Here is a 27891-nt window from a genome sequence, read left to right as displayed (position 1 = left end):
ATAGAATGCTTGTTAGAAGACCTCCCTTCCCCGGAACTTCCGCCCCATGGAAATCCGGACCAGCTACCTTGGGCTTACTTGCTTGTTGAATCGCGAAACTGGATTGGGCGCGATGCCCCCTCCTCCCTTTGCGAATCCTTCTCCTCCAGGGCTTTAAGTGGTAATTATTATTATAATTTAATGTTACATCTAAATACATAATTTAATATTTAAGTATTGTGTTTAGATCAGCCCGAATGAAAATGGCACCAACTAATTTAACCTATAAATTCATATCCTGATTTTTTACCTTTATGGTGCAATTTGAAGTTATAAATTTCTTTTTCCCCCCCCCCCCCCCCCCCCCCCCAAATTGGTTGCTTGGCCATGGTCATACCATCAACATTTCTAAATTGTCCCACTCATCTCAACTGCTCCTCCCACTTCCTGCCCTAGAATCGGCCAATGGCGATGTCAGAGACTGAGTCCGGGGTAGGCATGCCTGAACCTTAGGGATATGGGCACGTTAATAAAGTTCCCAGTTCCCCAGTTGTTCGTTTCTTACTTTTTGTTTTACGTTTGCCCTTGCTCACAACACCTTGTACTGTAAAGCAGTACACTATGTAGCTTGTGTGGCTACACTATGTAGCTTGTGTGTAGTCATGTGTGAAAATTACTTTCAGAGACATTATAATTCCTAGAGAATGCCAAGTAGCAGCAATGTCACAAGAAACGCCATGCAGTGACAATTCCCCAGGAAGACAGTCACGTGTCATATTTTCATGTATAAATATTGGTAACGTCTATTATGAACGGTTTGATTTCGATTGCTGGCCATTCGGTAAAGTAACATAATGATACTTGTAATAAAGAAGTTCTTGTGATAGGGAAAACAACTGGCGATTCATCATGTCTGCGGTGCTTGATATAGCTTTTGTTATGGATTGCACAGGTAGGTAAAATTTAATTAATAACAACATATCATGGTATCTATCAGGCAAATGGATACTGTATTTAAATGCATTCTTCTTTTATGTACCGTAAATAAAAAAAATGTGTTGAGTACGTCGTTAAATAAAACACTTCTTTCTTTCTTTCTTCTTTTATGTAGGATCGATTCCCGTTGGTGACCCATTGGGCTATTTCTCATTCCAGCCAGTGCACCACAATGGGTATATCAAAGGCTGTGGTATGTGCTGTCCTGTCTTAGGATGGTACATATAAAAGATACCTTGTTACTACTGGAAAAATGTAGCGGGTTTCCTCTCTAAGGCTAAACCTAAACCAAATGTGTGACATCCAATATTCGATGATTAATAGTTAAACAAAACAAATTTATTGTCCATCCCATCCTCCTACAAAAATATTTTTTTCGTAAATAATTTCACTTTGGTTTGACGTAAGAAAAGTAAAAGTATTTTGGAAATAACAAAACTATAGGAATTGGTAGATTTAAGGAGAGAAAAGCTGAATGGTCATTATGTCCAAGTCACAGCTAAATGGATTGAAAAGGTGAAAAAATCAACAAAATAGTTTTGCAATATGGAATCTAGAAAGTAGTACATTAAATTAATATCACGAATTGAATTAAATAATGGACCAATAGTCAGTGACCAAAAACTAAATTTAGAAGAAATAATATAATATATACATGTATATACATACATACCTTATATTAAAACCATAGCTACATGTGCATACGTGCCCAACCTGTCCTGCCACACAAAGCTGTCTCTACAGATCCGCCGCGAGTCATCCCCGAACCTACCACTACAACTAATACCCAACTCCACATTTATGAGAAAATAACCCGATTTGTTTGAATAAATGACTCCAACGCCGCCTGTAGTGTGTTGAGGAAGATTACGTTGCCAATCGCATCCAAATGGACCTCATCATTCCTAAATAGACTTCGGTCTGGGATCGATCTCCGTCGGTGGGCCCATTGGGCTATTTCTCGATCTAGCCAGTGCACCACGACTGGTATATCAAAGGCTGTGGTATGTGCTCTCCTGTCTGTGGGATGGTGCATATAAAAGATCCCTTGCTGCTAATCGAAAAGAGTAGCTCATGAAGTGGCGACAGCGGGTTTCCTCTCTATATATCTGTGTTGTCCTTAACCATGTCTGACGTCATATAACCGTAAATAAAATGTGTTGAATGCGTCGTTAAATAAAACATTTCCTTTCCTAAATAGACTGGGGCAATCAAATGTAATGCCATTACGCTTGATAACTCTACCGCCATTTAGCGGCCTTCCTCCCTGATCGGTTGACCCGTTTTCTTTTCAACTGCTGGTATAGAATGAGCCCCCCCCCCCCCCCCCAAAAAAAAAAAAAACCAAAAAAAAAAAAAAACCCAACAAACAAAAATAAATAAATAAATAAATAAACAGGACATTAAATGTGACCAAATTAAAATACAGCCCGGTATCCACTGATATAAACAGTGGATATCGCTCTCCACTTTCATGCATAATTCTTCGCTGGTCACCTCTGTAACATAAGATGCTGTGGTGGGGGATATTATGCTAACAGTGGACTGATTAAGTGCATTCCACCGCCCCACTTCAAACCACGCTGCCCAAGCCAGGAAATGTTCACCCCTAAATGTTTCAGTCGCAAATGTCGGTTTAACTGAACTGCTGCTCTCCTGGAAGCCCAATACACAATGGGCGAACCCACTATCCATATATCTGAAAACCGCAATGTTATTTAAACAAGCAATATCTACATGCAATTATACAGCCATCCATGTAATTGTAAACCCCCACATGCCCTACATGTATTTATAAAAAAGAAGTTGCATATGTACCCAACCACATTTTCAAAACCCGAATATACTTTTTGAATGCATTGGATGTCTAATGACCCATAGCCTGAATTACTTCAAAAGAAATTCCCCGCATCACCAAAGTGGTTGCAGCATAGATTCGAAAGCAATGAGACTTATAACAAGCATGTGGTAAACCCAGTAAGTAAACTGCCTTTCTTAATTTAATACTGCAGTAAACTGATACCTAGTGAGATGTTTTCCATCACAATGGAGAAACAAATAACTGGCGCTAGCTGGTCTAACCAGCAGGAACACTCTCGTGTTCCCAACCGGACATACCAAATTGTCAGGTATTTGCGGAATATGTATTGTTGTACCTTGCTCTCTTTGATCAGTTTTGGAATATCTTAAAGTGACAACCATATTCAAATATTTGCCTGTAACCATTTTTATATCGGAGAAGATTAAAGGCAGACATGCTGCATATGTGGTACTGTAAACTAATTCACTTACCCTAAACAGGCCAAAAAATGCTAAGCAGTATACAGCTCTGAACAAAAACATTTCATACCTTGATGAACAAATCTGTGCCAATTGTATGTGTATTTGCATCAGAATATAAAGAGTGATTGGGAATCTAAAATTTGGTAAATCAGCTGTCAATATCATGTGATGGAATGGTTTTGTAAGCCCAATAGTAGCATTAATCAACCACCGGCGAAAAGGTTCGACCAGAGGCAATAGCCCGACATGCAAAGTTCAGAATACCTAACAAAGACTGCATTTTTTTCAGTTTTGGTTTTTGTTTTGACAACATGTCTGAAATTCTGTTCACAATCTCCTTAACCTTTGTTATTGGAATTCTATTTCAAGCAATAAGAAACAAATAACCTGCTTTGGGCCCTCCGTCTTATTGTCAACAATAGCAGTGGAATAAATTAGAAAATATTTTGCACTGGCCCGGGGGACTAATAGCTGAGGAAATTGAAGCAGTTTGAGAAGACGGAATCTATATGGGAACTATACACGGCGACTAAAATAAGCGTAACGTACACAAACAGTGTTTTCACAGGTTCAGTTCAAGTAACCACGCTACACCAACTTGGTCGTCATTCAGCAAATGTTTTTGTTGTAAGTTAACACCCCCCCCCCCCCCCCCCAAGGCGGCAGCAAAGGGTGGAGTGTTTACAAAAAATAATAGCAATTATAATATTAAATTAATTTAAGTCATACAACTAAGGAATTATATTTACTGTTACTGAATTATTTTATTCTGTCCTAATACACACGGATGTCCACTTGTAAACTCAGAACTCTCCACTCGAGACGTTTGGAAGCAGCTAGTTAAAATCGATCGATGCCAACATGATCTATTACAATGCGTTTAATTAAAGACTGTATTTATTACCGACGAAACGAACACAAAACACTAACGCACACGCATACAACAAAAACAAAAACCATTTTCTCTTCCAACATGCCTCATCTATAATCGGAATATTACGGCAATTTTCGGAATTCGCAAACAAAAAACGGATAGTTCCGATTGTGTTTGCAGTAAATATCCGGATTTATCGCGACCAAACGAAACTGTGATACTTTTGACTTTCTCAATCTGTCATGGCAATATATTTTGAAAAACAAAGAAAGAACCGTTTTACTTAACGACGCACTCAACACATTGTATTTACGGTTATATGGCGTCAGACATGTGGTTTAGGACCACACATATATTGAGAGAGGAAACCCGCTGTCATGGGCTACTCTTTTCGATTAGCAGCAAGGGATCTTTTATATGCACCATCCCACAGACAGGGTAGTACATACCACGGCCTTTGATGTACCAGTTGTGGTGCACTGGCTGGAACGAGAAATAGCGCAATGGGCCCACCAAAGTGGATCGATCCCACACCGACTGCGCATCGAGCGAGCGCTGTACCACTGGGTTACGTCCCGCCCCATATATTTTGATGAAATACATCTACAGTTTGTATGTTTAACAGGTTTCACTGGCAAAATAGTTTGACTGTCCGCATCATGAATCTGTGTCACAACTGCCCAGTATTACTCGCCCGGGGGACTAGCGCTATTTAAATTGTACTCGCCCTCATTGATTTCTACTCGCCTGGGGCGATGGGGCGAGCGTTAGCTTCTATCCCTGAATAGGTACACCTAACCTTCTATACAATTCAAAGAAACCATCCAGACGCAGTTGACATTGATTAGAACCACTTAACCAGGCAAAAAAAAAAGAGAAAAAAAGATCATCATCCATGATTTACATGTGGCCATTCCAAAAATGTTGCAAATTTTTCAAATGTGGCACAAGAAATAGAACAACCCATTGGCAAATACTTGTCAAAGAAAAATTGTCCATCAAATTTAAAACCCAGTCACCCGACCACACTGGTAATAACCGGAAGGCTGACTTAATATCAGCTTTTGCCAATAAGACTCCTTGCCCTAACATTTGAAACACATAAACTGCTTCATCAAGTTTGGTATAAGATATTGTACAAAAATGCGGGTCAATAAAGTCATTAATAGACAGATTCTCCGGATATGATAGGTGATGAATTATTCTCAACTCACCCGGATTTTTCTTAGGCACCAAACCTATTGGAGAAATACGCAATGTAGCAATTGGTCTGGACACAAAAGGCCCAGCAACCCTACCCATCTCTACTTCCTTTTCAATAATTTGTCTGGCTATGAGTAGATGATCATTTAACGAGTTTAAATTTGGAGACTCAGAAGACATTCGTTGGTCTGTATAATGTAAGTAAAACCCACGAGTAAAACCTTCTAATAACTCTTGTGCAATGGCATTATTTGGATATCCTTTCAACTCTATAGAAAGCTGTTTAGCCTTTATTGGTGTGAAGCTCAAATTAAACGTATTGCCTTTTCCCCCAAGGAACTTGGCCATTGGTGTTACCAGTTTCATGCCAGTGATACCAAAGGGATCACATCGTCCCCCCCCCCCCCCCCCCCGCGTTACAATGGGTTTTGGGGTGATTTCCACGACAAATCGCGCATATATGCTGATATGGACATGGATTCCATATACAAACGCACTTATTAAACGAAAAGCAAATGCCCTTAGCACTCTGACCCCTGCTGATGCCACTACTTACAGAGGGCTGTATCGATCCAGTTCGTGGTACAGCCAGTAATCTCAACCAAAGATCAGTGTTTAACTGTGACCAAGGTTGCAGTCTAATAGACTGGCACAGTCGAAACTGCTCATCATATTCCCTCCAACTATAGCCTGGAGTTTTACCCCCTGCATCTCTAATGGTAGACATGTACTGGGTGAGCTCTGTTGCCTTGTCTGCAACTTTTGAATATATATGTGCATGAAGATGATGAACACATCTGTATACTTTTCCACTGTGGATATTTTGTTCTTAATAATTCGTGGACGAGATTCTAGGACCCCACTTTCATTCACAAATAAAGTCCTTAAAATTCCTTTAAATCCGCCACGCCATTTAACAAAAATAATGCAATATTAGCATATTGATTATTCCAAATGTTTTGCTTAAGTTGACTGAGAACATGAGCAGCTGGCATCAGCCTATTTCACTAAACATCGTAACTTTACGTTTACGTGTAAAACTTACACCATTCGTACGTCTACGTCTACGTGTACGTTTACTCCATTTCACGAAGCTTGTCGTAGAAATACTACTAACTTACTTTAAACGTAAATGTACGTCTGTTTTCTTTTGCAGCTCATTTAGCAGAAATTTGACATCTAAAGCCGATTATTAATAAATCAATATGCTCTAGTACTGTCGCTAAACAAAACAAACATAACTTTTTAAAAGAAAGAACGAATAAACTTGATAAAGTTTGGAAACCACTGTTTCCGGTATACCGACACATGGTTGTACTGTACCAAATAAAATCCTACAGGCGACAATGTTAACCTATGAAGTTAAAAACACTATATTACGGGTCAATTCCCTATATGTGCTTTGGGAGTGTGTGTGTGTGTGTGGGGGGGGGGGGGGGGGCACTGATGGATCGGGTACAAACTCTATATCAGATTTTGGTTACAATGGTAAACATTAATGTGATAAAAAAAGGCTCACAAATGGGCGGTGGGGCACATACTCCCCGCCCCCTCCCCGGTTCCTACTGGCCTGATTTGGACAAGTCGATATACACTTTTAAAAAAACACCCCAAAAACTATTTTTAATGGTGATTTCAATTCGTGTTTTCCAACAAAGTAGTAGATATACTGCAAAAAGGGTCTGCATAAAAAATGTCATGTCCACCCCTTGAATCCGCAGCTACAATTTCCCCACGTCATGAACGTTTATTATTTGTGTAGGCAAAATGCAAGATGACGTTTGGCTGCAGTGGCGTAGCATTAGTTGCCAGCGCCTGGAGCAAGGCAAGTATTGCGCCCCCTCACCAGTACACCGTTAGCACTCACCGAAACCCTTCCACCAGTCCAGAATTTTGCGCCCTTGGCAACTGCCTCGGTGTCCCCGCCCACGCTACGCCACTGTCTGGGTGTATTTTGGTTGTTTGTTTGTTTGTTTGTTTTTGTTTTTGTCTAGACAACTTTCACCCCCATCAAAATAATAGTCAGTTGAGCAGGCAGTCATTTGTGTATGGATATATATTTCATTTCTAAATTGTAGAGAAAATACTAAGTTGAATTTGAAAAAGATGAAAGTAAAACATTGTACAGTCCGTCAAATATAAGTTTTAAAATAATACGTTTGATAGCAGGGGCAGATATAGGGCCTAGACATTTGTAAAGGAGAGAGCGGTGTCACAGAATTGTAATAGGAGCAAGTTGAGTTTGTGCAAGGCAAATGAGCCGAGGTCTGAAAGGGATCCACATATATTCGTAATGAAGACGAGAAGAGACGCGTTTTCAGGACAGTTTATTTCACCCCCATGTCCAGACCACGGTACGTCCCTGCGTTTAAAGGCGCTCTGTCACGGATGGTTGACCTAATTAATGACCTAACAAAATATATACATTTGATTTGTCGCTAAAAGTACTTTATTTAACCATCTACATAACTACCATAACCCACTAATTACTGATATTTTGTAAAAATAATTGAATTAAGTCAACGGTCCATAATTCAGGAAAAAATAACGGCTATTTGAAGCGAAGAGGTGTGACGTATTATTTTTGTAGTCACGTGATGGGCAACCCCCGAATAACTGCAATGTCAAAACGATTTGCCAAGCTCGTGTAACGAGAACGCTTGACCGTCCTATGCGACGTATGGTAAATCGAAAGAAAAACAATGAAAATAAGTTATAAAAAGATATATAAACATGTACTGAATGATAATAAGCTTATACATTAATTTATTTTAGCAACAGAAGCATTTTAAACGGCGACGATTCGACTAGTTAGGCCTTTGTATGTACAGATAAATTTAACGTTTGTTGTTCGCTGAAAAATCTAAACACCTAAACACCGCATTCATTTTTCAGTTTGCCAAATGTATTATTATATAAAATATGCCATAACCTCATGGGTAATTACAAATGGCTTGGAATAGGAATTACTACATTTTTAAAGAATACTGTGTACTAGACGGTGTTTATATATGAAGTGGCTCTATATACGACAGCCGTGTATATGGCCTCCGCTAACGAGGGCTGCCTATAAACACAGCAACAGTATATATAGGCGGTAAATAAGTATTTGATTGATCCATATTGCCGAACCACTTGGAACAAGAGGAATACATACTAAGTACAAACAGGGTAATGGGGGTTGAATATGAATCTAGCGGACCCTTTTGTGTACGTTTTCCATAGACACCTACCCAGTGTTTCTGACGGAAAGAATTTTTGGGGTATGGCGCTATGAAATTAAATATTTACAATGTGTTTGCTGAATGCAACAGCAGTCGATAGTGGGTATGGGGGCCTTCCCCAAAAATAATATGGGTTAGGTGTAGGGTTAGGGTTATGAAAATCACACAGTAATAATAAAGAGTCATTAATTTTGTCACGGTTAACTTAAAACTTTTAAATCTGCAATAAAATGGAGTTATAGGTATCATTGGAAAGCTGACATTATAATCTTGAAGATGAAACCGGTTTCAGTTGCAAACTGTTACTTGTAATAAAGATATTAACGGAATTATTTTGTTCTATCTCAAAATAATCACTCGATCCTAATGTTAAACTGTTCTATCTTAGCTGACCAGTCATATGTTATCAAACATGGCATGTGACACCAAAATTCTTTGATGATGGTAAGTTCAGAACCAGTCATTTTAATCTTTTGAAATCAGGTACAAATATATCTCCAAGAACAAGTTTATTGTGTTTGTAACCAAAATGGAATGTCAAAGTAAACACATGCAAAGTTTCATTACAATGTATTCAGAATAAAAATTGTCATTCGCACCCCTTGGATCCTCTGCTGAAATGTCATTGACTTGTTCCCGCGTCATGACGAGTTTATTGTTGTAGGCAAGTGCACTGATTGCAATCCTAAATACGTTTGTAACAGATTTCTCCGAGATAAAAAAAAAACATTATTTTGTTGTCCGATTCATGTGTCACGCAAAACAGAAACTCTATCACGCTCTCAGCATTGAAATAGTTTATCGCCAGATCTAGAGTCCAAATTATTCAGCAAAACTTTTGTGAACCAGGGCTCTCTTCAATTCAGGAAGTAGATAATCTCTACAGCAAAATTGAAGGAAAAGACATTAAAGGTCAAAGAGCACTATAGCCCATTGAGTTTTGTTCGTTTATTGAAACAGGTCGGTAGACAGCCTATGGAACCGCCAATGTACCATTAGTGTTACAGATAATCATAATTAATAACTATGATTCGGGAATAGTACTAACAGTTTAGCTAGTTTCGCAGATCAGTACGATTAGAGCAGAGCAGTACAAGCAATTTTTTTTTTGTGATACATTTTTCAGGTAAACTTCGCTCGCCTCCATTTAGACCTCCTTCCCATGCTAAAATCCCTGCACACGCGTCTGCAGTGGTACTGTGTACGGAACTCCGTAAAAAGCCCAAAACAAACAAACAAAAAACAAACAACAAACAAATTAAATAACAAAATAACCCTCGCTCCCCCCTTATCCCCCCAAAATAAATAAATATAAAGAAAAATAATAATAATAATAATAATAATAATCGCTTGCTCAATCCCATGCTTAAGCAAATTTTGTTTTCTGTTATTTTTCCCCCCGATAATTGTCCAGCGGAGCGTGTCACCCCCAATAAACGTTGCTCACCTCAGTCTAGACACACACCCCCCCACCCCCCCCTCGCTAAAATTCCTGCACACGCGCCCGCAGTGGTCCTGTGTACGATAGCTCCGTACAAAACAAAAAGAAACAACCAATAATAAAAACAATAAAACATAAAAATCGTGAGTTTATGTTCCAACTATTTATTATTTTATTTCAGCGTATTCGCCGTGGTTTTTTGTGTTTTTTGTTGTTGTTTGTTTTGGGTGGGTTTTTTTTTTTTTGGGGGGGGGGGGGGGTTGGGGGTGTCAAGAAATAATGTTTGGGGGTGTCAAGAAATAATATATTTTAAATTATTTTGAAGTCTCTACGGCGGCCGTGCACTGTATATACAATTCAAAGGTACTTTACACGGCTGTCGTATATACAGCCTCATCAATACTCGGTTTTGTCGTACGTTTCAGACTCCTAATAAAAGAGTTCCAATTTTTAAAATGAAGCTGCTCGCAGGTTGTCATGGGATTCCCTCAATCATGGTTCAATTAAAATGTTTTGGGTGATACAATAGCAAGGTGTGGTATTCCAAATTAAGGTAATTGTCATTTATAATCCATATTTAGAAAAATAAGGCCCACTAAATCTGTGATTGAACGCCTTTAATGGGAGCTGGTACAGGAAATAGGTACTGTGGAAAAAATATCGTCTGGTTTGTTGCTGCATACATTTGCATATATCAGAAACTATGCAGACTCGTCTTAATTGAACGCTATTTGAAAAATGAAAATAAAAATTGAGTGGATTAAAAAAAAAAGTTTTTGTTTAACGACACCACTAGAACACATTGATTTATTATTCATCGGCTATTCGATGTCAAACATTTGGTAATTTTGACAAATAGTTGTTAGAGGAAACCCGCTACCTTTTCCCCCCTAATGCAGCAAGGGATCTTTTATATCACAGAAAAGCACATACCACTGTCTTTGACCAGCTGTGGTGCACTGGTTGGAACCAGAAGAAAAACAAATCAGTTGAATGTATCTACCGAGGTGGTTCGATCCTGCCACACTGGCACCTCAAGCGAGCACTCAACCGACTGAGCTAAATTACGCCCTGACACAGGAAATAAAACTGGCTATCACTGGATTAATAAAGGGAGTTAATTTGTTAAACATTTTACAAAAACCAAAAGTGTTACCATTTTATGAATTATCGAAGTGGATGTAGCAATCTACGTGTGCCACTAGTTGTGGTCGAGGGCATTCTTAGATTTACGTCTAACTTTACTCGTAACTTACGTTTACACTTCTTTGTGAAATGCTCTTCAGTCGTAGATTTACTCTCTCTCTCTCTCTCTCTCTCTCTCTCTCTCTCTCTCTCTCTCTCTCTCTCTCTCTCTCTGATCTCGCGTTTGTCTCCCGTTCAACAGAAAATATTCAGGTAAAACAACAATCTTATTAAAATTAGCTCCACTATTACATGTGGATCTAAAGACAGCCAGTTGGAGCTCATGCCCACCAATCAAAACCTTACTTGCAGAATCCTGCCAGTGATTTAAAAATGACAACCCTGCGTAGTCCCCAATGTCCAGGTAACATTTCGTCTGTAAATAATAATTTATGGGTATGGGTGACTGTATTTACGTGCCCCTATCCACGAGGGTTCAGGCACGCCCACCCCGGATTCAGCCTCTGACATCGCCAGTTGTCGATTCCGGGGCGGGATTTAATAATTTAAATATTGACCAATCACACTTCGCCTTTTATAACGTTATTTGGAAGCATACAAATTCTAAAAATATCGGGCGAGTCTATTTTAGTGGCCGCAGTACAGCGAACCATACCAATACGTACGGGGTGGGTTATCAGTCTTCAATTTTACATTAAAAATTATTTATTTATTTATAAAATTAAAAAAAACTAAATCAGTCTTCAGTTTTACATTACAAATTATTTATTTTATAAAATAAAACATGTTTTAAGGCATTCGTAATTCACACGAAACATGTATACCCTCAGGATAATTCGGAATGTTTTCAAATTATTTTTAAATCACTGGCAGGATTCTGCAAGTAAGGTTTTGATTGGTGGACATGAGCTCCAACTGGCTGTCTTTAGATCCACATGTAATAGTGGAGCTAATTTTAATTAGATTAGTAAAACAAAAAACAAGTAAAAAAGAAGTGAAATAAAAGATTTACAAAATAAATCATGATTTCTGAAGACTTTCCCCTTCCGAAAGTTACAAAATATAACCCGGTTACTTCGAGGCCATGTAGCCATCGTAAGCCCCTTGTCCGAATTATTTATAGTTACTCCGTAACACTGTAACGTAAAAGCTGGATAGATTTTTATGCGACAGTGGCGCTGAAGCTAATGCATTGCGGGATAGCGTCACGTTACAGTGTCACTGATCTTGGCGCGGAACGCAGGCTTGCAGAAAAGCATAGGGCCTATCCGTTATCTGACATCATTATGCCAAGAAATGTAAATTCGTCCCCTAAAAGAGGCAAAAAGAAAGCCCCGCGTTGTAGTGTCATTTTGAACCTAAAAATCTAAAATTTAACCCCTCCCGCACCCAGGGCACTTAAGGTTCGGGGGCCCCTCAACATAAAAATTAAATTACATGACAAATAAAAAAAACATAAACTAAGCTTAATTTTATAACTATTATATATTTTTATAAACAAAGTCATTAGTCTAGGGTGCCCTCTGGGGGGTGGGTGGGGTGGGGGGTGGGGTGGAACTGCCCCTTATAAAAGAAAAGACATTTAAAATGGTCTTTGAATTGTGATGATAGGATAAATATTGAGGGTGCTATGGTATTTTGAAGTCGCCTAATTTAGGGTGGTTTTCGTCAATGGATTTACATTTAAAACAAAAGAAACACTGTGACCATTTTCTTTAAAAATGTGCTTCAAAATGCCATACAACCCTTCATCTGTATCATTGGTATGAAAGACTCCCACCACTAAGAGATGGGTTATTGCCTCTTAAAATCATCTTATCACAATATCAGTCATTTTAATTCACTAATAATTAATTAATTACCTACCTAATTACCCGGTAATTAGCGGTAGTCCCATTCTGAAAAATGCCCATAACATTTGGAATATTTCAACAAAACCTGCACCAGCAAACAGCTATCAAAAAGTTCTATCAGATGGGTCTATTCTCACTTGAATAATCACATTCAAAACATATTAAAACGAACATCAAAACTGATGAAAATAAACCATATGTAGAAAATAAACACTGAGCACATGGCTAATTTTAATGTAAACAACAGTCTGGACCAATCAGGTGGCAGCATTTGGGTCACGTGACCTAATTTCCAGTCGCGTGCATACTTTTAAAACAAAACATGCCAGACAAAATCATTAACCATCGGCATTATTAAATCCCAAATTTCAATGAAATGCATATCAAAGTCATCTTTGCTTGTTAATAAACTATTCTGATTACAATTTGAAGAATTCCAATGAGATTAACCATCATTATTTTGAGGTTGATTATTGAAGGTTTGTTGACAAAACAGCCCATCAACGGCTTGGACACCCGATCCTGCTGCTGGTATAAATCAGTGGCTGTATGTAGGTCTTGAAAATCCACATAAAGGTAGAAAAGAACACATACTACAGGTCTATATAAGTTTGAAAAGAGTCTTTACTTGCTTTTCGGTAAATAGGAGGCGTTTTTAATTGGTTATGTATACCGAAATTTTAACAGACGATTTGTGAAACTTCTAGGAATCCTATGGAAATAAATCGAAGACGAGGCAACTGTTGAAAATGTAAAATACGTCATCAGTATAAGTATAGATTTTCAACCTTGTGCCCACAACCCAAAAAATGCACTTGAAAGTACAGCATTTCCACTGCCCGCTGCACTGCGATCAACCCAGAAACCAGGTATTTGACCTAAGCATATGCGATGCCTGGGGCCGATTCTCACATACCTATCTTCAGGGGTTGACACTTATGCGGATGTCATTGTTTGCGCATACCCGTGCCCACGGGCACCCTCCTCTTTTTCGGAGACATTGTTTTCGACAATTATTAAAAAAAAGTTAGGTTTTTTTATAAAATGGAGAAGAAAAACAAATCAGAAGAGAAATTAGTTTCTTATATTTGACGTCAATTAATTCAAGAAGGATAACTCTGATTCTTAACCCCAAAACGCATGTGCTCGTCTCACACCACAGTTTTAAAATAAATCTGATTAATATTAAGATTGTGTCAACTCCGAGAGAATGTGCTCGTCTCACATCAGTTACAAAATACTAAAATAAATTGGTTATATATATATATATATATATATATATATATATATATTAATATCAGGGCTTATAGATTATGGTAGCCCCACTCCCATGGCTAGTGATATTCAATGTTAGGCTAGTAAATAACCCGATGGCTAGTGAAAAAAAAGTCAAATGCTGCAGTTCAGTCTATTTTGTAAATATGAATAGCCTGCCATCACCCCAACCTCCTAATGTTAGTGTTTTAAGCTCTATCTGCCTCTTTAGGCGAAATATCTGATTATTACTATTGTTTAGTAAAATTGTATTAACTAAACCAAAAGTAGGGCTAATGAATTTTTAATCGTGGCTAGTAAATTTATAAAATCACTGATCCCATGGCTAGTGGATTTTATAAAAATTCTAGAAGCCCTGAATTATATTAAATCTTCCTATTTAGTTGTCTTTATGAGTAATAACCAGAACATTTCTGGTGTCTTTGATAACTGCAACATAAATGTTTCATTTTTTTCTAAGATATACTCGTTTGCTGAATTTAAAATTCAATTTCTGGTCAAGCTAATGGTAACTTATCCATCATCTAATTAAGTAACTAGCAGTGTGGCTGAGAAGCAATATCGTTAAACACGAAAAATGCTTTTCTTATATGCTATATTGGTATTAGTTTATATATTGGGAAAATCAAATTGTCTTCTGTTTAACTGTCGTTTTTTCTGTTTGTTCTTACAGGCAGTATGGGAAAATACATAGATGCTGCAAAACACAACATTGAAAACATTATTGACTCAATTGTGGCCGATGGAAACGTCGAAGTTCACATGGCATTCATCGAATATAGAGACCATCCTCCACAAGATGACACGTTTGTGTCGAGATACCATGACTTTACCGACAGCGTTAGTGAGATGAAGGGATGGCTTAGTGAGTGTTCTGCAGAAGGTGGTGGAGACTATCCAGAAGCTGTAGCAGACGGGCTTAATGAACTTCTTAAACTCAAATGGTGTTCGGGGTCTATAAAAGTGGTCACCCTAATATTAGATGCCCCGCCACATGGGGTAGGTGCATTTGGTGATACATTTCCTGACGGCTGCCCCTGTGGACTTGATCCGCTAAACGTTGTCCGGAAGCTTGCAGGATTGTGGGTTACTCTTGATGTTTTAGGTAGTGAACAAAAAGATGGATTGCCTCAAGATTTTCTCACAGCGTTGGCGTATATCACTGGGGGTCAATATGTTCCAACGGCAGGCGCAGATTCACTGCCCCAAATTATCATCGGAGGAGCAAAAGAAGAGCTGTCACTTAATTCATTGTTGAAGGAGGTTTACAGAGAGGTTCTACGTGAACTTGACATAACGAAGAATGTTGACGAAGAGCATCTTACAAAAAAAATATACAAGATCCTGATCAGCAAAGGTCACACAACAAGAAGACTAACTAGAAATGCAATGGGAATGGATTCCATCAACGAAACCGTCAAAGCTATTTCAAGAAAGACCTCGCTATCCGAGGTACGTTCAATGTCGATGGGTTATAAGGCCGTCAAGCAAGCTGATCGTGCTGACGTCTACGGCTATGTCGAAGACAAACTTGATATTGCACAAGTCCAGAGGATGGTAAAGAAGTGCCTCACTAAAAATCAAGAAGCACCTGCAGGTATTTACACCTTTACTTTGTCTTATTGTATTAAAGTGGAATTCAGGCAAGACTTTTGAATTGCCGGTAGTATGCATTATTCAACGATAATTAATAAAGAGGTACAAATGTGATGGCTATTATATATAATGTGCGCAGCCATTTTGCTCCATCCCATTGAATCCACCCCTTGTGTGTAGATAGTTACGTAATACTTAACGGTCACTTCGGTCTTTCAACTGAAGAACGATTAACTTTCTGGTATGTTGAGTTTCGTGGAATGATAAAACAGATATGCATCGCAATGCTCTTTAAAATTTATATTCATCACAATAAGTCAGAATTAAGTTTAAATTATGTATTATAAGTAGACATAAACTGCCATTGTCAAACGGTCTACAAAACAAACCAAAATACATGTAACTATCCTACCATGTATCACGTTTTGTCCTCGAACCAGTCGTATGGTTGAGAAACCTGCATACTGAATTGATAAAATAACTGTTTACTTTGTTAGTTGGTCTTTTCTTTAAGTTGCCTCGAAGCTGTGATTTCTGTTTCATAGGTGTTATTTGCTAGATTTAGGCTCAATGCGGTGTCTTCTGGACAGTAATAAAAATAATACATATACAATCATAGGATAGGCTTAATCAAATTCATGTTTTTTTATAGTCCGAAGTGTCATGACATATACCAATAGTGGTCTTTGTTTAAAGGAAGCTAGGATTAACTCAAATAGCAGCCTGATGTGTTGGAAAGATGCATGTGTTGGAGTAAAAACGACCACTTACGATACCCAAGTGATAATTTTCTTTTTTTGGGGACTACGCAATTGGTCAGTTTTGTGATTTTAGATGGGAAAGTCTACTTAATCAAGGGTTTTACATAATTATTTACAGTAAAAGAGCAGGACGGCTGATAATGTCCATTATCATTTGAGGGGTGGCCGCGCGGCTACCCTACAATACACTGCGATCTTCGTAAAACGTGCACGCATTTTTTGGTGTCTAGACACCGTGGCTGGTTGACCGTCCAAAGTAGACACCTGTCAATCAGGAACCACAGGTACAAGCCACAGAAAGAAAAGACCAATTAACTAAGAAAACACTCCGATTATCATTTCAGTACGTGTATTAATGTGTGGACAAAACATAATACAGTTATTTCGACACTTTGACAATGCTGATTTGTTTTGTATTGAAAAATAATTTAAACTTATTGCTGGCTTACTGGGATAGAACATCGCGATGTATCCGCAAACAGCATGTATGTTTTGTTTCTTCAGTTCTAAGACTAATTCCTGAAAAAAAAACGTTAAGTCTTACGTAAAAACCGGCTCGCCAGAGGGCGTATTCATTGGGATGGTACAAAATGGCTGCGCCGTTATATATAATAGCCGTCACATTTAACCGTTTTATTAATAAACTATACGATTATACTCGTTGGTATTAATTAAGCAACAATACAGTTGAATATGCATATCAGGTCAAATGGCTTAATTGTCCCTTCGTTTAAGACCAAGCAAAATATATTTCTGGTCTGGTCGGCGCGTGCGTCGATTTTGATTTTTGACCCATGCACGTCAACCTTTAAAAATTTTTTTTTTTTTTAAATTCCCCACTGTATGACGTCGATGTTTTTAGGAGTAACCTGTGTGTTGTACAGACCCCCCCCCCCCCCCCACACTGTTTAGGAAAATATTTAGGGTACCAAGGAGGGGGCACCATGGCCACTGAGGATGAGCCAAGGCAGATGAAGATGTGAAATAAACCCTAAATATACCCACTTTTACTTTGTAATACATGCTTTAAAAAAACAACCCAACCCCCCACCCCCCCAATAAAAACAAACAACAACAACAACAAAAAACCAACAACAACAAACAAACAAAAAACCAAACAAACAAAAAACCAACAACAACAACACCAAACAAACCGCATCGCCGCATCAATTCTGGAACTTTGGTCTGATCAAAGACGGACTTTTTTTTCTCTTTTTTTGGCCTAACGGTAAACGGTATAGAGAAAATATAGGCGCTTACGTTCAAATTTAAGACACAATAGTAGGGCATAGGGCATATCGATTACACTATTGCATCATCCAAGATGACCGCCAAACTGGAGGGGATGATGCAAGGTGATGAAATAGGTGACGTCAGGAAGCCGCGCCCCCGTCATGAATAAACTCTGACATGACGAGTTTCTAAGTGGGTGTGGTCTTTGGTCAATGAACCCATTTACCAAATGTTATAGAAGAAATGTTTTATGTTGGTTTTGAAACAAAAAAGAAATACAAATAATACTGAACGGCTCTTTTCTTAATACAGTGAATAGATGTAAAATAATTTTTTAAAACCTAAAAATACAGACATATCTAATACTTTATCAAATCAGTTTTAAATACAGGTTATTTGTTTGCGTGTAAATTCATTAATTTTATTTGAGTCATGTATATTGATAAATAAAAATGTTTTTTTGCTGAAGCTCAAACCACATCGTAAACTAGTAATATACATGAATACACTATTAAAGAGAACTAACTAAAGAGGAATTGTTGCGTATTCTACTGACATTTTTTTAAAGATGAAATATCTTCTATATCACGGAACACATTCAATCCATTTTACACAGGGCAATGACAACTCGGAACTTCAATTACTAGCTTGTGGGGTATTGAATTACACTGTGTAACACTTTCATTAAGACAGGATGTGTAGCGTATAGGCGATTCTGTGATAACAAGCTAAGCTCACCAGATATGCGAGTGAGGAGTTTGTTTTGTTTAACGACATCACTAGAGCACATTGATATATCAATCATCGGCTGTTGAATGTCAAATAGTCGGTAATTCTGACAGGTAGTCATGGAGGAAACCCGCTACATGACATCTTTTATAGGCACTTTCATACAGACAGGACGGCACATACCAATTAAACAATTGTGGGGGTAAAGTCAGAAACATATGATAATTGTTCCAACGTGTATCTGACTCGAGTCTGCTTTCAGATTCCCAACACGCTGCCACGGTCCTGCTTAAATACAGAAACTGCTCTAAAAATAAAACATGACTTTTTTTTAGAGAAGGGGTTTGTCACGTCAGAGATTATTCATCACGGGGGCGCGGCTTCCTGACGTCACCTATTTTATTACCTTGCATTATCCCCTACTGCGCAGTTTGGAGGCCATCTTGGATGATGCAGTAGTGTAATCGATATATAGAACGGGTATTACTACTCATAATAAATACAAACAATATCTGGCAAGAGTCGAGAGGATCTGCGGACAGCGGCCCCTCACATATTAAGAATCACAAATCAATAATAACCCGATGATAATTTCTCGCTTGGCATAGTGTTCACAATACTATAATAAATCGATAAAATTTTCTCACTCCAGCACTGACAGCACGATATCGTAATAGATCAATAAAATGCTCTCACTCCAGCACTGACAGCACGATATCGTAATAAATCAATAAAATGTTCTCACTCCAGCAGTGACAGCACGATATCGTAATAAATCAATAAAAATGTTCTCACCCCAGCACTGACAGCACGATATCGTAATAAATCAATAAAATGTTCTCACTCCAGCACTGACAGCACGATTTCGTAATAAATCAATAAAAAAAATTCTCACCCCAGCACTGACAGCACGATATCGTAATAAATCAATAAGATGTTCTCACTCCAGCACTGACAGCACGATATCGTAATAAATCAATAAAACATTTCTCACCCCAGCACTGACAGCACGATATCATAATAAATCAATACAATGTTCTCACTCCAGCACTGACAGCATGATATCGTAATAAATCAATAAAATGTTTTCACTCCAGCACTGACAGCACGATATCGTAATAAATCAATCAAATGTTCTCACCCCATCACTGACAGCACGATATCGTAATAAATCAATAAAAATGTTCGCTCCAACATAAAGCACACAAATGCGTAATGATAATTTGGGGAGAGTTATCCAGCCCCGAGAACAGCAGATACTTCTCCCCAATAAATGTTCAAAATTGATCTTGTGTAACCTTATGCCAAAGGGGCAAATCACCACCTAGAATGGTGTGCATGCCTTGAAACCCAACGCCACAATAATAGGTGCGGGAGCTACCCCAGCATCAATATCAATCTGCCGTGACCAAATTAATTAAATCTGCCTCTCCAAATTCTTTAACCTAACATTGACTAAAAGTAAACAGACCCATTTGAAGTAACGAACGTCTCACACTCACAGGCACGTTTTATTGTATTTAGAAATATGTCCATCCCCACGGGTGATAAGAGATATAATGCTGGCTGATCAAGTTCAAACATGTCGGGGTATTTAATGTAGCAGCCCCACTGTTTTAGCATAGTTTTACCAGCTGCACTGGTGATGAGCTTCCTGGCAGCCTACATAGCTTTCTTAGTACCAAAAATACCATACACTTTTGCAGTAATAATAAAATAAATAAAACAAACAATAAACCCTCTAGAAATACATACAAGAACCTATTGATGAACGTGTGTAGAGATGCAGCAAACTGTTGGTGTGACTTATAGCCATCCCCAACTATTTTACCTGTTTACACCACCTTCAGGCCATTCAAGTACATGCATATCAATTTCCAGACATCATCTATAATACAGCTAGAACATTATATTGTGTGTTTTCTTGTTTCTAGCAATTGATCCAAAGAAAGAAACCAGGATTATATTACTGGGTAAAACAGAATCTGGAAAATGCGCCTTAGGAAATTATATCCTGGAAAAAAATGCGTTTCAGAAGAGTACGACCAGGGAAAACAAAATCAGCAAATGTTCCGTGCAGTCTAACATGGTCAACGGGAGACGTGTCACTGTGATTTATACTCCAGAATTTTGCGACACTGGAATAAGTGAAGACGAAATCAAGGATGAATTGAGAAGAGCAATACGTTTGGCAGCACCAGGTGTAAATGTCTTCCTCTACGTCTTTGATGTAGATGCAAGATTCACCATGGAAGATCAGAAGGCATTCGAAAGAGCCTCAAAGCTGTTTGGAAAGAAACTGGATGACCATTGCATTGTGGGGTTTTCAAACGGTGACGTGCTTTTAAATAAAAACATGTCTGAGAAGCAGTACTTGGAAAACTGTGAACATCTGAAAATCATAACCAAAAAAGTACACGGACGAACATTCTTTACTTACAACAAGAACACATCTTCGAAGAAAGATCACCTGAATAAATTGTATGAAATTGTGGATGCAGTCTTCACTGACAATTTTGCAAGTCATTACACATCGACATTATTCGAAGAAGCAGAGAAAGAAATGAGACTTTTAGATGAAGAATACATTAAAAAAGCCGGCAGACACATCACAAGAGAAGAGGCTCGAGAAAATTCACGCAATCAGGTCGTACAAGGAACTGGCTTTGGGGAGGTTATTACAGCGGCAATGAGCGGAAGTAGTGAGTTATCTGCCCCCGATAGGTGGCGCAGTCTGTACCGGTCCAGCGATTTCTTTGTTTACAACAAAAGCCATTGCAAACTTTTGAATTTATAACAATGCCGCGTACTTGTTGCTCTGTGCCAAGATGTCACTTAAGGGGAGGTCACGAATTCCCATCAAATCTAGAACTTCGAGATACTTGGGTAAAGGCGATCAAGCGGATCGACGAAACTACATCAAAACAATGGATTCCGTCGAGTACAGCTGTTGTGTGCAAAGCACATTTCACAGTGAGCGATTACGTTCAGCAGACAATACATGGTAAGTTGTATTTGTTTTTATTTGTTTCTGTTTATGTCGAACAGTATAGTACTTCTATTTTTAATAACAGGTATGTACCACGAGTTTATTTTCATTCAACATTACCGTAAAATACGCCTTGACGTTAGGTATGCGGTCAGAATGCTCCCCAGGATGAAACGGCACCGAAAATGCAAGTCAAAACGGCCAAAGAAAAAAAAAGTTAAAACGGCCAAAGGAAATAGTCATCGTACCATAACACTAAATTAATTCTCATTACTAATAATGTTAACCAATATAAGCAGTATATCATGGGCAGTCCAAAAATATATGTATAAAAACAACGGTATCACAAGTTAACACTTTATTACATGTTTTTAAACAGAAACTACATCACAATACAATTATATTACACTAATTTACAACATAAATAATAATAATAATAAAAATATACAAACACAACAGCTCATTATAAAGACATGTTGCCTATAAAATTTGCCCATTTGAAATAAATATTAGTAATCAAAATTTACCCCATAACATTAACTCTTCCCATATGTATATACACAAATACACTAAAACAACATTTTAAGCATTGTTAATAGAAATGTATGTACAGATGCAGTTGTTGACATTTAGAAATCCAAATAAAATTTAAAAAATAGTTATTACACTTTAGATGTTTGTTCTCATTTCAGGATAAAAACCACTTAAGATGAAGCTGCTTTCAACAGCAATCCCAAGCCAATTTGAATGGACAAGACCTGACACAGCTAGTCAGATTGATCGACAACTGAGATCAAAAGAGAGGGAGTCGCAAAAACGAAAAAAGGACTTCGAGGCCAAATATGAGATGGAAAAAGAATTTGAGTATATCGAATATGGCGAAGAGATTGTTACTTCAGACAAACATCCTCGACTGGATATTGATGCCACATGTATACCAGCTGATGATATAACAACAGACTGCTCAACACAAACTTGTACTGAGAAACAAAAGTTTGATATTACAGACTTTATTACAGATGACAAGGCCATCCATTTTTATACTGGACTAGAATGTTATGTAAAGTTTATTTTTGTTTTGAAGTCTCTTGGACCAGCAGCATTTTGTCTAAAATATATATATACCACAATGTACTTAACATTTCTGTTCCTAACCAATTCTTCATGATGCTCATGAAATTGAGAAGGCATCAAACTTACTTTGAAATGTCATTAATGTTTGGAATTTCAGAGGCAGGTGTGAAAAATATAGTTTTCACGTGGATTTCATTTGTGTCGAAGCAGTGGCGCGAAATCAATATTTGGCCGCCACAAAATCTAGTTAAACATTTCTCCCCATCAGATTTCAAATCCAAGTTTCCCACAACAAGGCTTGTTATAGATGGTACTGAATGCCCCGTCAAGAAACCCAAGCCTCCAAGAGCTCAACAATCCACATTTTCTACATATAAGAATCGGAACACAGTGAAAACCCTTATTGGTGCTTCACCTGGCGGACTCATTTCCTATATATCACCCACTTATGGTGGTTCCACCAGTGACAGACAGATAGTAGAACGAAGTAATTTATTGTCCTGTGTTGATCCTGGCGACTCAATAATGGCTGACAAAGGATTTAATGTTCAAGATTTATTTGCACCTATTAATGTTGCTATAAATATTCCAACATTTTTCAGAAAAAAAAATAGAATGAGTGGAAACATAGTAATGAAGGACAGAAAGATTTCAAGTAAACGAGTACACATTGAGCGAATTATTGGATTGGGAAAAACATACAAAATTCTGTGTAATCCTTTGACCAGCACAGAGACAAAATTATCATCTGATATTGTTTTCATCTGTTACATGTTGTGTAATTTTAGAACATGCATTGTGTCATGTAATGCATAAATGTTCTTGCTGCATTGCATACTGTATATTGTATACATGTATTCTCTCCCATAAATATTATCAGACTTCAAACTCTCTCATCAATTTGTTATGTTGCAATATTATTCTGCCACAAAAATAAAATAGATGAAAACTCAACATGTCTATACACACACACACACATAAATACTTGTAATAGTACATCTACTACATGTAAACATACACTGTACAGTTTAAATCACAATGTCAAAAATAACAGAATCTTTGAATTATACATTCAAACAATTACAATTATCTTAGATGTGAGAAAATTATGAATACATGTACGATTTGGGTCGGACCCTTTTCTAGGTTTGGACTTCCTAGAAACACTACTGTTAGGCATTGAAGAATCTGCTGCCTATTCAGTGTATGATTTGTAAAACCGTTTTTCTAATAAAGTTTTTTTGAAATAGTTTTCAAAAAAGTCCTGTAACTCTGACACCATTTTGTTAATGAAATCATCATTCCATGACACTTTGAAATATAGGATGTCAGCTATCGTGTAGACAATGAACACACAATCCTGTGCTCCTGTACAAAGTAACTGACCCTGTATTTGGTAATAGTAGTCATGTTTTTCTTCCAAATAGTACTTTGAGTTTGTATCCATCTTTAAGTAAGGTACAGTGACTGAGGATATTAATTTATCTTTCGCAGTGTATGGGCATTTCACTTCTACGATCTGTAGACTGTCTATTTTCCCATCTGGCGAGCTGGACAAAAAGGGGTAGTCCTTTGATACAACAACTCCACAATTATTCACTACATTTCCAGATAATGACATATATTTGGAAAGTGCTACATGCTCATATTTCAAACCGTGTGTAAGAGACGGTGCCTTAACACTTGTAACAGTCACCATCGACTTTGCCAGTTTGTTTTTATTTGTGCGGTCGGTTGCTTTGCAAATCCTGCCGAAGTTTGACGATGTCAGACGTTTGGTCCGCTCATCTGCCAAGAGTGGATTTTTCCCCTGACCACAGGTTTGCTTCTCAATATTCTTAATCTCATCTTCTGTTATTTTAGATACAAATATTGCTTCCAAATAACTGTCCTGTGGGGTCAATTCCAAGTAGTCATGGTCCAGTGCCACTGCATAACTGTTAGCAGTTGGAAAATGGGCATTTTTGAAATTCCCGAAAAATTTAAGCAATGATTCCGGAAAAAATCAGAGTACCCAGGGTTGTTTCGCAAGTTGGCTGGCCGAGGATCAAAATCCATGTTTGTGAACTCGTCGGCGCGAGGTAAATTCATCTGCTTGGCTTTCAGTGGACTGCCTACAAACTTTTTACAATGGTGGAATGTCTGCAATTTTTGAGTACATGTTTCCTCAGTAATAACAGTTTTTGTAGAACAAAAAATGTTCACAGCATACAACACTGTGCACACATGTTTACAATGGGCATTTGGGCCCATGCCAGCCGCACACTCGCACTGAGTTTCGTTGATATCACCATCACTACTCAAGGCTATATCTACCATATAGGTAACACCTTTTTTCATTTCTGCATGGCAACAGCTCTTGACAAAGAATTTATCTCCATCCTTGCCTACACGGAGGAAGATAACAATTTTTTCATTGTAGAATGTCTTTACTGTTTTAATGTCCAATTCCTTGTCAAACTGTTGCAAATAATATTTTACAGTGTCTATTGTTAAATAACAAAATTCTGTGTCTGAATTGATGTCTCTGAAACAGACTGAATCTGGAATCAGCATATAAAAGTCTGGTCCGCAAACATCTGTCTGGCCAAAGTTTTTGTTTCTTTCATATATGCTTCAAGTCTGAAACAAAATCAAAACAAAGTTTTAAATATTATGTTTAAATTAGTCCTGTTGTGAATATATTGTCTAAGGCCTGTACGTATTTTGTGAGTAAATGATATTGGAAATAAACAACCCCAAAGTTATTTAAAAAAATTATTTGTAAATATAAACACGCAATATATGTGAAATTTATAAAAATCAATGGATATAAGAAAAATCAATGATTAAATGTACTATATTAACAAAATAAAAATTAGGGCGAAGCGACTCGGTTAGAGGTATGATTCAACCATTCAAAATGACTCGGGGTGAACTTGTAATAAGGGCGAAATGACCTGTTACCAACAAAATAATAATTATGGTTCCGATTACCCGACCGTCCCTAGAAAAAACATGCAGCCCTGTTTTTAAAGAAAATGATACGCAAAAAAAAAAAATTGCTGAACAAGTCTAAACTGATATCACCAAGAAGCAGATTATATATTTTTTTTTAAATAACCAACTTTTGCACAATAATCAGCTGAGAATTAAATTACATTCAAAAGTGAAAGTAGAAGAATATGTTGTTAAAACTAGTGCTGTTGCATACTCGAAATACTATTACTATGAAAAATACATTTTGCCTAGTAGTATAAAATATAGAAAGATAGGGCAATTCTGCGTTAAAGTGGACATGGAGTGAAAAATTAAAATCATGTTATTACTTATATATTAAGATTGTTTCGAATGTAAAATTGTACGGAGAATCCAAATCTGATAAGTAAAATATTATAAAATAAATGGATGTGGCTGACCATAGCCATTTTATAAGGATACCATCACACTAAAAATATGACACTTCCATAATACACACTGTGAATTTTTTTTAGATATAGGTGAAATTAGAAAACACAATCAGTTTGTAATTCTGTTACCGAAAACAAACAAAATGTTAGATTGTATTGTTCATATATATGTAATCAAGGAATCAACTCATATTCTCTGAGTAAAATTTACATAATCATATACATTTACTTTCAAATTCATGCATTATTAGTAAAATTATAGCTTGAAATAAGAAATAAAATATGGCCTGCTTTTATTTTATTTTTTTAAATTGCAGGTCAAAAGAAATATGGACAGCACATGGTGTATTTAGGGTTTGGAACAGTGTGTGGAAAATTAGTATTGATGTAGAATATAACTGTGTGGTCTAGTCTATGATTAAGTATAACAAAATATATAACTTTTTATAAGCTGCATAATAAATGATTACGGTACAAAATGGCCAAATAACTATGGTACGAAATGGTAAAATTAGGTACAAAATGACTATGGCACAATGGTACGAATTGACTGGTTACCATATAACTATTTAAATAACAAATTTATACAAAGCCTACCTATCCTAAACAATTTGCCTCAAATGATAAAAAAGAACACCTATAAAATAATAAATGAATTAAACCACGTCACTCTTGCCAACATACTCCTTTCCACGTTACTGTTACGTAATTTGACCAAAGCAAAACATGTTGACTTGTGGTATTTATTTTAATTCCCTGTGAATAAGGTCATTGTTTTATTATTAAAATATACGACTTCACGCTTAATAAATTGTCTATATACACTTACCTTTCAACCAGTTCCTTCTTTCTTCCCGTCTGTTTGGCATTTCGCTTCTTTAATTCAGCCTTCAACTGAATAATAGTTAGACTACCGAACATATTTCGTGGTAACGTTTTACACCATGCTTTCTTGACAAAGTCGAGGACCGGCAAGTGCTGCCACCAAGCGGAAGATCAAGGGCAGATAACTCACTACTTCCTCTCATTGTAGGATCATTACTATTGGCCATTGTTGCAACACCATTAGCCGTTGTTGCAGCACCGTTTGTTTTAGCGGGTGCAGTAGTGGCAGGGTTGTTTGGCTTCTTTAACAGATAATGACTATCGTCAGTTCACGCATATGAAGATCTAAATCCGGTTGGTGGAGACTAAAGACGTCAAAGAACGTGATCTAGGCAACTTTTGATTGCTGCTTCGCCGATTCACACAGTTTGCGGATGATTTTTTGTCACCTTCCTAGACCACTGAATAGTTGTTTATGGCGGGGTTTTTTTTTCTTGTTTTTTATATATATATATATTTCTTCTTTTTTTTGTTGTTGTTGTTTTGTTTGTTTTTGTTTTTATGTCTTTGCTTGTTTGAGGTTTTAGCTTTTTTAAATGTTTTTTTTTTAGTAGTTATATGTTCAATTCATTTCAAGTTCACTAACAATATAGGAGAAGCCATGTGTTTAGGGAAGTGACGTCACGTATCAGCATGCGCGCGCATCTGGTAGGCAGAAGTCTATCATAATGGCCATTAGTAACAAAGCGAACTAGCGTAGCGTGAATAGCAAAGAATGGCCAACACGTGCTTAAATTACCGCTTGTAGCACGGGAACGCTATTCTACATAGCTACATGTACTCTTTCCACCCATACAATTTGACGATTGACCGAGTTCAAAACTATAGCAAACTTCCTTTTTTTTCTTTTTTCTTTTCACCTGAATAAATATTTTTAGTCCATGTATTTTTAAAGCGTCTGGTCCATATTTCAAGTAAAGCATTACAAACGAGCGCGCGCACACACAAATAAAAATAATAA

At 37.3% G+C, this 27891-nt stretch overlaps 1 protein-coding gene and 1 long non-coding RNA gene across 3 annotated transcripts; one reads left to right on the top strand and one right to left on the bottom strand.

Annotated features, from left to right (window-relative positions):
- Nucleotides 1-870: 870 nt before the first annotated feature.
- Nucleotides 871-27583, top strand: LOC121379331. Of its 2 annotated transcripts, none has more exons than XM_041507902.1 (4): nt 871-931; nt 14948-15871; nt 20528-21282; nt 27072-27583. In XM_041507902.1, exons 1-4 carry the CDS (start codon nt 889-891, stop codon nt 27183-27185), a joined length of 1836 nt encoding a protein of 611 aa, XP_041363836.1. In that variant the 5' UTR covers nt 871-888; the 3' UTR covers nt 27186-27583. The 2 variants fall into 2 exon arrangements, with proteins under 2 accessions (XP_041363836.1, XP_041363837.1); XM_041507903.1 differs by lacking the exon at nt 27072-27583 and adding an exon at nt 22275-22412 and having other exon boundaries at nt 20528-21597.
- LOC121379332 lies at nt 21928-27065 on the bottom strand. The gene is made up of 2 exons (XR_005958833.1): nt 26875-27065; nt 21928-25278 (listed from the first exon to the last, which is right to left on the bottom strand). It is a non-coding gene; the product is annotated as an uncharacterized LOC121379332 (long non-coding RNA).
- Nucleotides 27584-27891: the final 308 nt, after the last annotated feature.

The sequence above is a fragment of the Gigantopelta aegis genome, chromosome 8 (genome assembly GCF_016097555.1).
Source record: "Gigantopelta aegis isolate Gae_Host chromosome 8, Gae_host_genome, whole genome shotgun sequence".
NCBI classification, from domain to species: Eukaryota; Metazoa; Mollusca; class Gastropoda; order Neomphalida; family Peltospiridae; genus Gigantopelta; species Gigantopelta aegis.
The sequence above is the reverse complement of the archived record's forward strand: the minus strand, read 5'-3'. Positions and strand labels throughout refer to the sequence as shown.